This window comes from Gambusia affinis, linkage group LG08 (assembly GCF_019740435.1).
Source record: "Gambusia affinis linkage group LG08, SWU_Gaff_1.0, whole genome shotgun sequence".
NCBI lineage: Eukaryota > Metazoa > Chordata > Actinopteri > Cyprinodontiformes > Poeciliidae > Gambusia > Gambusia affinis.
Genome location: NC_057875.1, coordinates 27,954,359 through 27,967,535, shown reverse-complemented (window position 1 = coordinate 27,967,535; position 13,177 = coordinate 27,954,359). Strand labels below are relative to the sequence as shown.

The following is a 13,177-nucleotide window of genomic DNA, read 5'->3' as shown; positions in this document are numbered from 1 at the left end:
CACATGAATTTGACTCGTGGATTTAGAACTGGCATTGTTCCTGCAGGTCTCCATGGCTGTAGGTTTGGCAGTGTTCGCCTGTGTAATCCTCGTGGTTCTCTTTGTTCTGATCAACAAGTATGGACGACGTTCCAAATTTGTCATTAAAGGTGAGCATTGTCCATTTCACGAGGAGGTCATCAATAATATGTGTTAATAGAAAAAAATTGAAAGTTGGTTTTGAACTGTTAATAAAATGTTGCTTTTCTTGTAACTTCACTATTAAACATTCTGAATTAAATGAATACTAAATAAATATGAATTTTGTTTATTGTATATTTATTTTTTTACATATATTTAAGCGTTTCTTTGGAAATGTCTTCTGTCAAACAGCTAAAACCCGATATTTACCTGAACATACTTTCTTTTTTGTCTGCTGTTGCATACAGTGGTGACTGCATGCATGTCTCTCTATTTCAGGTTGCTGCTGAGCTCCTGCTACATAAGCAGACACAGCTGGTTCCTCCTGGCCTCAAGGAGCACAGTAGAAAACTGGGTGTGAAACTGATCTCTGGGCCTCTTGGGCAGCATGTGTGTTGCAGCTTTTTGGTGGTGGTTAGTGTGTTGCAGGAAACTGGATGAGCACATCTTCCTTTAATGCAGAGTGAGCTCCCCATGCTTTTGAGGAGTAAAGTCTAAGAGTTGTAGACAACTGGTTGTTCCAGCTGTAGCTGAGTGGGGTCTTGTTAGTGATGGTGAGCTGTCCAGTGTCACTCACCAGGTTAGCTGCTGGAAGATCTTTTATTCGAAACCCTGGATTATCACCAAGGACCCATTTTCCTTCCACCCAACCCACTAACTACCATGAAAGCACCAAAAAGCTGCAACACACATGCTGCCCAATGGCGAAAAGGTCCGGAGATCAGTTGCACACCCAGCTTTCTACTCTGCTCATTAAGAGGCAGAGTGAAACCAGCGGTGCCTCCTGAAGCTGCAAGAGCTCAGCAGCAGCTTGAACCACTGCATGCAACATCTGTCATTACATCAGACCTCCATTTGAGTACATGACAGAGAATTTATTGCAACCTTTTTCAAATTCTATTTTTAGTTTTTGGTTAGCATTTGTTAGAATTGCTTTTTAAACTGAATGGTAAGTATTAGTCAAAGGGAGAAAGATGAAAATTAGATATTCAATTGCTACAAACAGATTTAATAAAATGCTTGGTTTAAGCTGCCTATAAGGTAAAAACAGGACCTGTAAAAACATGGAAGCCAAAGCTGGGCTAATATCTCAATAGTCTCATTATGGCTTCAATACCAAATGAAATCCTTCCTCTCTGTTTCTCTCCAGGCCCAGGAGCAGTGATGAGTGGGGAAGAAAACTCTGCCAGTCCGCTCCATCATGTAAATCATGGCGTTATAAGCCCCTGTGCTCTGGATGTTGGGTTAGATTCCGTGGTGATTGGCATGTCCAGGATCCCCATTATAGAGAATCCACAGTACTTCAGACATGGACACAACGGCACCAAACCAACCACTTGTGAGTAAAGGCCTCATAAAGCATTTTTAATCAGAACACATGCAGCCTGAACAAGAAATTGATCTTGAGACTAGTGTTGAAAATTTGGACTTGGGTCATACTGTCACTTCACACTTGATTCAGATTTGTGCCTTAAAGACTGGAGACTTTGTCTCTTGTTGCCACTTTTTATCTCATGTTATCAGGAGTGAAAGGAAGCTACTACTTCATACCAGCTGGTGGTTTGTAGCAACATTTTACTGATAACTTTAGCTTAAGGGCAAAATAAGCATAACTTACAGTGACTTTTCCAAACAAATATATTTCATTGGAATTTTATGTGCAAGACCAACACAAAGTGGTATGCAATTGTGAAGTAGAAAGAAAATTAAACATGATTCAGAACATTTTGTTTAAAATAATACATTGAAAAGTGCCGGTTGTAAAAGTATTCAGTCTCCCTGAGTCAATACTTTGTGAATCCACCTTTGGGTGCAACTCCAGCTGCAAGTCTTTAGGGTTTGTCTACCAGCTTTGTATGTCTACTGACTGAAATTTCTGATCATTCTTCTTTACAAAACAGCTCAAGTTCTGTCCAACTAGCTGGAGAGCGTTTGTAAACTGCAGTTCTATTTCAGCCCCACTGACTGCCAGATCATTCTTGCACATGCGCAGGTCGAGTGTTAACCACAACAAAGTCACCTGTAACCTGCCGGTGACCCAAGAGACTACGTAGTCTCATGACACCCATCACTCAGCTCCTTTTGTTCTTCACATGTGTTGAGTGCAGTTGTGGTTTTTGCCAACCTGGTAGATTCTGTGTTTACAACTGTTCTCCTATCTGCTTATTGATATTCACCTGATACATTGCAGAGGCTCTCTCTCCTCTGCAGACACAAGGACTGAAGATCCTCCCATATCTGGAGGCTTGTTTGTGCAGCAACATGGGACCAGGTGGTCCGAGACACTCGGTTAGTGCTCAGACATGTGGGATGCCTGGGCTTGCAGGTGAACATGGAGAAAAGCAGTTTGACTCCTCCACAGGAGACAATCCTTTTATTTTGGCTTTTCTGAGTTTTCTTCCAGGCTTGAAAGACAAGCAAGTGCTGGTCAGGTCAAACAATACCCCTGTCGGTTTTCAGGTCAACCACCAGGGCTGGATCAGATCAAGTGTTGTGCTTGACTCATCGGCTTCTGACCTGGGCAGCTCTAGTCTTTGCCTGCCTCAGGGCAGCCTACATCCCAGGGCCACAGAACATGCCAGTGGATTTTCTGTCCTGTTGGAAGCCGCTTCAGGGAGAGTGAAAGCTTCAGGTGGTGGAGTGTATATGGAGGGTCTTTGGCAGAGAGTAGTAGACCCAAATAATGACTCCACTACCTCCTTGCTGATGTTACAGCCGTGTTGGGATGTGGTGGCCATCCACCACCAATCCACTACTGTGTCCATCTGGAGCATCCAGGGTTCCACAGCAGTCATCAGTGAACAAGTCTGTTTGAAAATTAATCTTCATGTACAGCTGGGCCCACTGCCACCGTTTCTGCTTGTAAGCTCTGGTTAGTGGTGGCCCAATAGTAGGTTCATGCACCGCAAGCCTCTGGAGGATCCTCCACCTAAATATTTAATGTTTTCATACCTTGTCACACGGCACTACACTATCTGATAATTTTTGTCAGCAGAGAGATCCTTTCTCTTTCCCATATTGCTTGAAACCTGTGGCCTGTTTAATAATGTGGAACATCCTTCTTAAGTAGATTTCCTTTAATTGAGCTCACCAGACAAACTAATCAACCAGCTCTCTGAAATGAATTATAGTGATTCAAAGAGCCCTGACACACAATACTGTTCCAAATTATTATGCACAGCATAATAATTGTAAATTTAATAACACAAGGAGATGGGGGAAGACATGCAGCAAACGTCGGCCGGGTCCAGGAATCGAACCCGCGACCACCACGTCGAGGACTGAAGGCCTCCAAACGTGGGTCGCGCTATCCCCTATGCCACCACAGCACGCCCCAAAAAAATTTTATCTTTATGACATTTTCGATTGAGTTTATTTCTGGACTTTGACTGAGTCACTCTGACACATGAATATGTTTTGTTTTAACCTATTCCACTATAGCCCTGGCTTTATGTTTAAGGTGGTTGTCTTGCTGGAAGATTAACCTCAAAACAAGAAAAAGTTCAAGGAGTGTGAATACTTTTGCAAGCTATTGTACCATTACATCTTATTCTATTTCTGGTAAGCTAGCTGCATCACTGCAAAAACACTTCCAGCTTATCAGAATAAAAGCAGTTCTCGTTCTGTTCATTAAGAAGTTTGATATTATCTTACTCAATTGTTACTGGCTCATTATCTTGTTTGTAACAATGTACATTTATAGCAAACATGTTTACTGTTCAGACTTGGCAGCCAATGTTGTCAATGTGGATTAAGAACAGTTTTAATCTCATAAAACATCCAACTTGGAGTAAATAGAAAACTCTTCAAAACATATGCAGCGAAGTAAATAGTAGCCTGGAAAAAAAACAGTCCTTTGTTTTACGAGTCTGAGCCTTTGGCTATTAAGCACTGATTTTATTCCACTTAAACCTCTGATGTAAAAATATATTTTTTAAATGAATGTGCTCTTAAGTTAAGTTCAAAATACCATTTAGTGGTTCTGCTTGAACATGTCAGTGTTCAACAAATGTCAAGTATACTGTATACACCAAATACCACCAAAAGACAGAGTGGTCACATTTGCATTTCAAAATGAGATGCATGGATGCTTTGCCTGTGCACAGATGAGAATATACAGCTACAAACATTCACTTAATATGTCAAAAACCATTTTATAGGCAGTGTACTCTGTTACCTTCTATCATTCTCAGATGTTCAACATATTAAACGTCGGGATATCATTTTGAAGAGGGAGCTCGGTGAAGGTGCCTTTGGAAAGGTCTTCCTGGCTGAATGTTATAACTTAAGTCCAACCAAGGATAAAATGCTGGTAGCTGTAAAGGTAAGACCTGTGTGTGTGTTGCAGCGTCAGTGGAGCTTAACTTTCTGAAACCAGGACAGTCTGGAGTGTTTTGGAAACAAACCTACAGATGTTTGCTCTCTGAGCAATTAGCAAAACTAGTCAAGTTTACAATTGACATGTTCACAACTAGACAACTCCATTAAATTCTTTTTTTTACTATTAATTATTATATATTGAACATGTCTTAGATAAAACAAAAAAATGATCTAAGTGCACTTTAAATTTACTTTTGTCTTTTAAGGTCTTGTACATTTCATGTATTAAGCATTGTGATTAGACTTTTTTTGTCTTTGACCAGGTTAAATGTCTGTTCTCTGGGTCGTGGGTTGTTGATGTGCCAATAAGAACTTTGTCCATCGTATTATTTCCACAGCGTCCTCTGGCTTTTTGGCAAATTTCTTATTTTCTTGCTCTCCAGAGAATTCTGTTTAAATAAGTGACCATATATTTATTTTTCATTGCTCAGTCTGCTCATAGTTAACACTGTGGTAAAACTCACACTGATTATTTTAGAAATGCTACATCTCTTGCTGTTTCCAGACTCTAAAGGACCCCACACTTGCAGCTAGGAAGGATTTCCAGCATGAGGCAGAGCTGCTGACCAACCTGCAGCACGAACACATTGTCAAGTTCTATGGCGTGTGTGTGGATGGAGACCCTCTTATCATGGTTTTTGAATACATGAAGCACGGAGATCTCAACAAGTTTCTCAGGTCAGTGATGCAGTCTACTAAACTCTGAGCTATAATGAGAATTCTTGTGGACATAATTATGTAGCTTATAGAAGTTGTTTATGCTACTATGGTAAAAATGATAAGAACAACCATTTGCTTTTTTCTGCCTTTGAAAGAAAGTGAAACATTTGGAAAACTAAATGTTCCGTTTTGAGCCTGTTCAGCTACATGTTAATGTAATTATGTTTATATTATAATGTAAATTAATTAAAAAACATTATTATTCCTGTTATCAATTTAAGTATTATTACTATTATTTGATTATTGCATTTGAATGTATAAAAAAAAGTTTCTGTTGTTGGTATAAATCATTTTTATTGTATCTGATGCTTTTAGATTTGCATTACATTCTAAAAATGATTCAAATTGTAAGAAACTCCAAATCTTAAGCCTGAGTAACAATGAAAAGATTTATAACGGTGGAACTGTCCCCTCAGAGCCCATGGACCAGATGCCACAATCCTAGTAGATGGGCAGCCTCTTCAGACCAACGGGGAGCTGGGTCTGTCCCAGATGCTTCACATAGCGAGTCAGATCGCAGGGGGGATGATCTACCTGGCATCCCAGCACTTTGTCCATCGTGATCTCGCAACACGGAATTGTTTGGTGGGGAATGGCCTTCTGGTGAAAATAGGAGATTTTGGCATGTCCAGAGACATTTACAGCACAGATTACTACAGGGTAAGAACACACTTGAATATTCGCCACCACTCTTAGTCACTTTGATATATTTAATCAAATAACCTAAAATGAAAGAACCTATAAATAGTGTGGGGGGGTTAAACTGGTCTTTTTAAACACACATCATATAAGTTAATTAAATCAAAAAGTAATTTTTGCTTGGCACTTCTCATGTTCATAAACCTACTTGTTTAGGTTGGAGGTCACACCATGCTTCCCATTCGTTGGATGCCTCCAGAGAGCATCATGTACAGGAAGTTCACCACAGAGAGTGATGTCTGGAGCTTTGGAGTTATTCTGTGGGAGATCTTCACATATGGCAAACAGCCGTGGTTTCAGCTCGCCAACAATGAGGTACCATATATACAGTTATATTAGATACATTTGGATTTTCTTTTTCTTGCATTTCTCTTTGTTTTTTCAACCTTTTTGTCCTTTTCAGGTTATTGAATGCATTACCCAGGGCAGGGTACTAGAGCGCCCACGAGTCTGTCCAAAGGAAGTCTATGACATCATGCTGGGCTGCTGGCAAAGGGAGCCACAGCAGCGCCTCATCATTAAAGACATTCAGAAGAAGCTTTTGGCTCTGATGAAATCCACACCAGTTTATCTGGACATATTGGGATGAGAAAAAGGTTCAAATGTAACCCCGGAGGCAAAGGAACAAAACTCTCATACAAGACCCCAATCAAATCAACATGTGCAGCAGGATAACGACTCACATCTGCTCTACATCTGTTTCACTTAATAAAAGCCAAACTACCTTAAATAATCCTGGAAATTAGGTAGAACAAAAAGAACCTAACACTCATACAAAAGATATTATGGATTTTTTTTTTTTTTTTTTTACATGAACTCAAAGCATACAACTCATGTAGAACTACACATTGTATCAAACTAGAGGTAAGTTTGTCAACAATATTGCCCTAGTCTGGATTTTTTAAAAGCATTTTTTAATAAATTGTTCTGCCCACATGCATAGATTATTGCAGCATTGCTTTTTCAGTCCTGACCTACAGTAGTCATTTTTGTAGTCTGGTGATTTGTGAGATATGCTGTCATAGACGTCACTGTATGTGCATACATGTTAATCAGAATTCATTTTTCCACTCTCTGTTGTGTTCAGTACTCAATATTCCGGTACTTTGTCATTTTATATGCATAATAATAAAAAGATTACATGCACTAAACTCAAATAACATTTGTCTTCAGTCTGGTGTTTCCATAGCTTCATGAAGGAAATGATCGAATAGTTCTTAAAGATGGCAGAAGTTTAGTCACTAAGTCTGCTAGTGCAATGTCTTAAAATAAAAACCTACTCTTTCTGTATAAAAATTCATTTTAAAAATGAAAGTGAGATCCTGGTGAACTCAACTTTTACCCTTCATAACAGAAAAGTCTCAATGCATATATTAAAATTGAGAAACCATTAGTAAATATCAACTTTGCTGATCACATTGCATTTTGGCAGCGTGGCATTGGAGATGTACAGGAAAGTAAAGTTTTTGCACACAAATGTACAAAGTTTCCATCTCCCCCCTTTACCATGATATTACTATAATTTGAAGTAATCTTTTTGACATTCTACACATAATGTAAACATGTGCATAATGTATATACATGAGAAACGATATGCTTAATCCTTATACATAATCTGTATAATGTTGCACACATTATGAATAAACATAATATGTACACATTGTCCAAATGTAAGAAACATTTTGGCCATGATTCTTACACTGAAGCTGATATGATAGACTGTTTGCATGTTGTTCAGTTTAGTGTCAGGATATTAACCACGTTATGAATGTGTGCAGCTTGGCATGCCTGACTCAGTACAAAGCACTGTGTGTGACTCCAAATCCCACAAGTCATTGCACGTTGCACTTTATATTTCACTTTAAAAAGTGCGGAGTGCTGTATTCCCAAAACTGACCGAGTGAATACCTTATGTCTCTTCGAAGAACTTCATACACGAACCATAGACCAGGATTTTGTGCAACTAGCAGCACTGACCACATACTGTCTTCCTGCTGCCATGGTAACAAGCTTACCTGGAACCACAGATGGAGTACTGACCCAATCATTCAGTTCCAGCCAGCTTTTTTCTTACCACCAATATAGCAAGTGCACATATGAACATGAATACAGCTGGCACATTCCAAGGAGGCTAATTTATCAGATTAAAGTTTTTTTTTTTTTAATAAGGTACTTCTGATGAAGCAGACTGAACATTTCCATTTTTCTGTCACAAACACAGATCACAAGAACGATCTCGTTTTACTGTTGGTATCTGTTTAACACACATTTTGTTGAAGATTTAAGTTAACTTTCAAGTGCAACAAGTACTGGTGCTTCACATGGACATTTCTGTAAATCTGTAGGATTATCAGAATAAACTGAAAGGAAAAATGTTGGAAACCAATTGATTCAAAACTACAGCTTGTTGCATACAGCCAGGCATCAAAATTCACCATTTTACTAGCTCTGCTAGTTTATAGCATCACTCAGATCTATTCTTTTTTAGCACTTTATTAATTGATGTGTAATTTACATGATTAAGCACAGATTTTACTGTTGGAAAATATATGTTCTGCTAGATATGAAGCTGAGAAATCCAGTCAATTTTATTAATTTGTTTTTATGTATAGTCATATTCAATAAATTAGAATATCCGCTCTAATGAGGGTTGTTAGATTAAAAGGACCTTTTGAAAACAATATCCCAAAAGCAGGTATGAAACGTACTTTTCATTAAGCTCACATTTCTGTATTAAAGATATTTATTGATTGGTCTGATGTAATATTCTAACTTTATATGTCTATTTGTATCAGCTTTAAGTGGAAAATTGTCATTGTAACAGAAATAACGGCTTTCAAACGTCCATTTGTGTGTAATTAATCTACATTATGTTTGACTTTGTGATAAAGTTCTTAAAATAAAAGGACTTTTCAATAATATTCTAATTTATTCAATGGGTCTGTATTTTTTATTTTTTTTTTTAACTCTGTAGATAATTTGCTGAGCCAGAAAAGCTTTCCAGTAACTATGGTAAATCGTTATTTACTTAGTTCCTAATACAACAAGCAAATATGTGTAATTTTTTAAAACCTTCTAAACGTGTGGAATAGGATTTCACCTGATCAGCAGTCTGGTGTCATTATCAAATTCTCCTCTTCTTAATGCACCACACATTTCCATTATGAGATTGATCTGAACCGTCGGCATGTACTCTACTCAAGCACATGCACTCTGCCTTGAATTAAGCCGCACTATTGCAAGTCAAACAGAAGGTCTGGAACAATTATGTTAGAAAAGAAAAAACTTTAATGCTAGCGTGTTTCCTTTCCAGTCATGCTAGCAATTATGTACGGCAATAAAGTTACAGATTTTAACATTACCGACTGTCTTTTTTATATACTTTTTTTGTAGAAGTTAAACAGGTTTTTTTTTTTTTTTTTCATTTTTAAGAGAAAATTTAACATTGAGTAAATGCTGCAAGTCAGTGACTCGATTCAATCTGCTGGGTTTCCTTAAATAGAATAGAATAGACTTTATTGTATATTTGGCTTTTGCTGTCTGGTTAATTCACACATTTTGCATAAAACCATGTTCATATCTGAGACACAGAGAAGTTGTCTCCTTCCTGGATCTGACTGCTGTTTATACTAACCTGTTACTGTTTTGCAACTTCTGGAAATTTTGCTCAAGAATGAAACATCGTCAAGTCCAGCATTCTCTTCCTCTGACATATACACTGATTTCTTTAGAGTTATAACAATAAACATTTAAAAATTAAATCCAGAATAAATTTTTGGTGACATGAGATCAAACCCTGTCAATCTCTCTCTGCCGCTAATCCAGAAAGTTTCAATTATAATGATTGTGCTGTTGTTAGTAAACTGTGAATTTCTTTCTGCAAAGCTCATGAAGAATTATACAAAAAAAAAAAAATAATCTATTTCCCCCTGAGCACTCAGTATTTGACAAAGATTAAAAAAGCTGGTTTGTAGTTTGTTCATAATCTATTTTCAAGGCTTTTTTTATTTTTAAATACCTCATATTTAAAAATATAAATATTTTAGTAATAAATATCCTGCTTTTGTTGTTGGGGGTGAGGAATGAGATAATTTCCAGGTGCAGAAAAATGGATCCAAAGGTAAAAAAAAAACAAAAAACTATTGTAGATAGAAATCGACTCCTCACTGACTGGAAGTGGGAGTTGTACAGGCTGAAGAGAAATGGTGAAGGTCCCCTGTGGTAATCCAGAGCTGGTGACCACCCTCTCCGACACACAATCCCTCTGTCACACAAACTGCTATCAGTCAGCTGGTGAATAATTCAGGAGGTTTTGGTGGAATCCATCTGTATCTGTTGGAGCTTCTCACATGGCGGTTCAGGCTGAACTGTGTTCATAAAATCATGATACTAACACTGCTGCCTTCTTTGCATGAATAGGAGTGACAACAGATTCTACTCTGAAGATCCTGAATCACACAGATGAGATAAAAAAAAAACAACTATCTGTTGACTTAATTGACTCATTAACATATTTGAACTTGTGTAGATTTTTGAGTGGAAAATACAGATTACAAGGCAATTCCTATTTGTTCCTTAACAAAAATCAACCCACAAGCATTTTGAACAGAAATGATGTAATATTAACATGTTATTTATAAATTAATGGAATGTATATTGAAGCAACATGTACAGGACATCAGCCAAGAAGTTAAATATAGAGTGAACATTTGTTTTCCAGATGGACAAAGGGACAGTTTGTAACTTTGTTACAGAGTGGCTGAAGGGCAAGAAAGTCAATGTTTTGTTGAGGCCATCACAAAGCCATGATCCGAGTCCTGTCAGAAGTCCAGCAACCCAAAAGGTTTTATACAAGGCAATGCTACAAAATAGAGGAGATGTATGTAAACTTCTAATAAATACATTTTTGACATATTCACATTCTCATTATTGTGGAATTTAGCCAATTGAATCGATCTTGGTGTACTTCTTTTGGTTTCAACTGTAAAAATGGCTGAACCAGAGTGAAGGTGAAAGAAATCAACATTTGTTTGCATTTTGGATGATTTGTAGCTAATCAAACCAGTGACCCTAAAACTACAGTATCTGTTTGGGAGAAAGTTGCTTTATTGCTTTAAATAATGACAGAATAAGAGACATGTTTCAATCGGCTGGTCTTGCCAGTGATTGGTTAAACTGGTCTCTAAACAGACATGGCTGATTTTGATTCTGATTCTGCTGGTTTTGTGTTGCCCTGCCAGTTCTGACCCAAACGCAGCGCAGTCTGTTTTCCATCTGTTCTGGTTAATTGCTGCACAGCTTTTCCAACCTCTTTAATTCAAACAGCAGCTGATGCTGGTTGAATCCATTAATTTAAGTGTTTAAATGATTTTGGCTCAGAGATGAAAGGTCCTCCCCACACATTACAAATCAAATTATGGCCCGAGTCATAAACACTACTGCATATTAAAACCAACCAGAGTTTCTGTTAATATAAAACAATATGTGGCATAAAAGTGACTTCATTTAGGCCTTTGCATCAGTGTATGTCGCTAGGTGAGCTAGTATTCCATTTACATGACTCACAATTCCCCTCGGTCTTTAAGGAGCTTTCAGACTACTAAATAATTCACTCTTCACAAATCATAGAGCAGATTTCAGAGCAGATGCTCAAGTTTCATATTTTGTTTTGTAAAAACCTGATATAGGTTTTTTCCAACCTCAGAGGAACAGCCCTGTTCTGCTCTCATCTGTCCTGCCTTTGCTCTCCTTATCGCTGCCTCCCAGTCCCTGCAGAAATGTTTCCAGTGGAACGTGATGCGTGGAGTCGACTTCTCTGAGGGTTTGCTACAATTCTCCTACACTGCCTGTTTTCTGAAATTCAACGCAATAGTCTGACACCTTATTTAAAACGCCATGAGAGTGAAATTACCTGTAATACAGAAACAATATATTACAGTGTTCTTATTTTTATTGTCAAATTTTATCGATTTTTATTTTGAAATCACTTGCGTTTTATTTTTCTCCATGTTTGCCTCTTCTTTTTTTGTCATTGCATTACTACTGCATTTTATTTTCTGAGGACCTTTTCTCTGTTTCTGCAGACCAAACTGTTTCTCATTGCAGATGTTGGTATCTCAGTCTGCTGATGTTTGTCTCAAACAGGAAATTTTTAATCCACCCAATACTCTCAGTGTTGAATACACAGTATTTTCTCATTATTCTTTAAAAGAGACATCTTAAATACATGACGGCTTATTTGGCTAAATATTCTGGTTATAACTTTAGAGAAGACAGAGGTTGTCATCCTTGAACCTGGAGATCTTAATAAATATTTGGTCTCCAGTAAATATAGCTTTTAAAACCAGACCAAGCTGGCTGGACAACATCATGCACAATGGCTGCTTGTTAGTTCCACCGTCACAAGTTGCTCAGTGTGAGCAGCAGGCAAGTCAGCAAGTTGTTCTGTATACATGAGATGAAAGCAGAAGTACAGAAAAAAAAAAATAAGGGAGAAAGCAACAGACGGGCATACTGCAGTACATCAGTCTGAAGCATGGCTGAGCCTGCAGCCTGACTGGAAACATTTATTAAATATATTTAATTCCTCTTTCTTTTTAATCTCTCTCTCTCTCTCTCTCTCTCACACACACACACACACACACATGCCCACACACATCCAATGGTCAGAATAAAATACAAAAATCTAATCAGCAGATACCCAAACAAGTTCACCTAAACAAGAGCACAGTTCCAAATAGAGCAACAGACCGTTACCAGCGTGGTGATTGGGCCTGTGGGACACTTAAATGAGCATTTAACTGAGCCGATCAATATAGCTTCTTCCTGACAAACCTTATTAACTGCTACTGCAACAAGAGAGCTGACACACTCTGGGCATGTTTACACCAACACACAGATTCTGGGTGTGAGGAGATGGACGTTTTATATTACTTCTGGGTGCCGACTTCAGCCGTGTGAGGATAGAAGGAAACGCTTGTTTGATTTGTTCAGCTGTTCTGCATAGTGCATTTGTCAAATCTATTTAATTAACACAGCACTGTTTGTACCTATTGGTCATTTAAAGTTTGTTATATAAAAAGTAAGGATGGTAAAAGAAAAAAAAACACAGTGAGCAAAATAACATCATAACATATTATGGGTTTATTTATGAACATTTGGATGACTGGCTAAAAATGAAGAAATGATTCAATAAAAC

The 13,177-nt window shown here is 37.8% G+C and overlaps 1 protein-coding gene across 3 annotated transcripts in view; it reads left to right on the top strand.

Annotated features, from left to right (window-relative positions):
- The window catches only part of LOC122835215 (NT-3 growth factor receptor-like), a 33,340-nt gene extending 26,222 nt beyond the window's left edge, over positions 1 to 7,118 (top strand). For all 3 annotated transcript variants that reach the window (XM_044124067.1, XM_044124068.1, XM_044124066.1), the window contains 7 exons: positions 47 to 149; positions 1,331 to 1,519; positions 4,374 to 4,504; positions 5,066 to 5,238; positions 5,697 to 5,940; positions 6,136 to 6,294; positions 6,383 to 7,118. In XM_044124067.1, the coding sequence (XP_043980002.1) occupies positions 47 to 149; positions 1,331 to 1,519; positions 4,374 to 4,504; positions 5,066 to 5,238; positions 5,697 to 5,940; positions 6,136 to 6,294; positions 6,383 to 6,568 (1,185 nt within the window). In that variant the 3' untranslated portion in view covers positions 6,569 to 7,118. The remainder of the gene's footprint in view (positions 1 to 46; positions 150 to 1,330; positions 1,520 to 4,373; positions 4,505 to 5,065; positions 5,239 to 5,696; positions 5,941 to 6,135; positions 6,295 to 6,382) is intronic.
- The last annotated feature ends 6,059 nt before the right edge of the window (positions 7,119 to 13,177 follow it).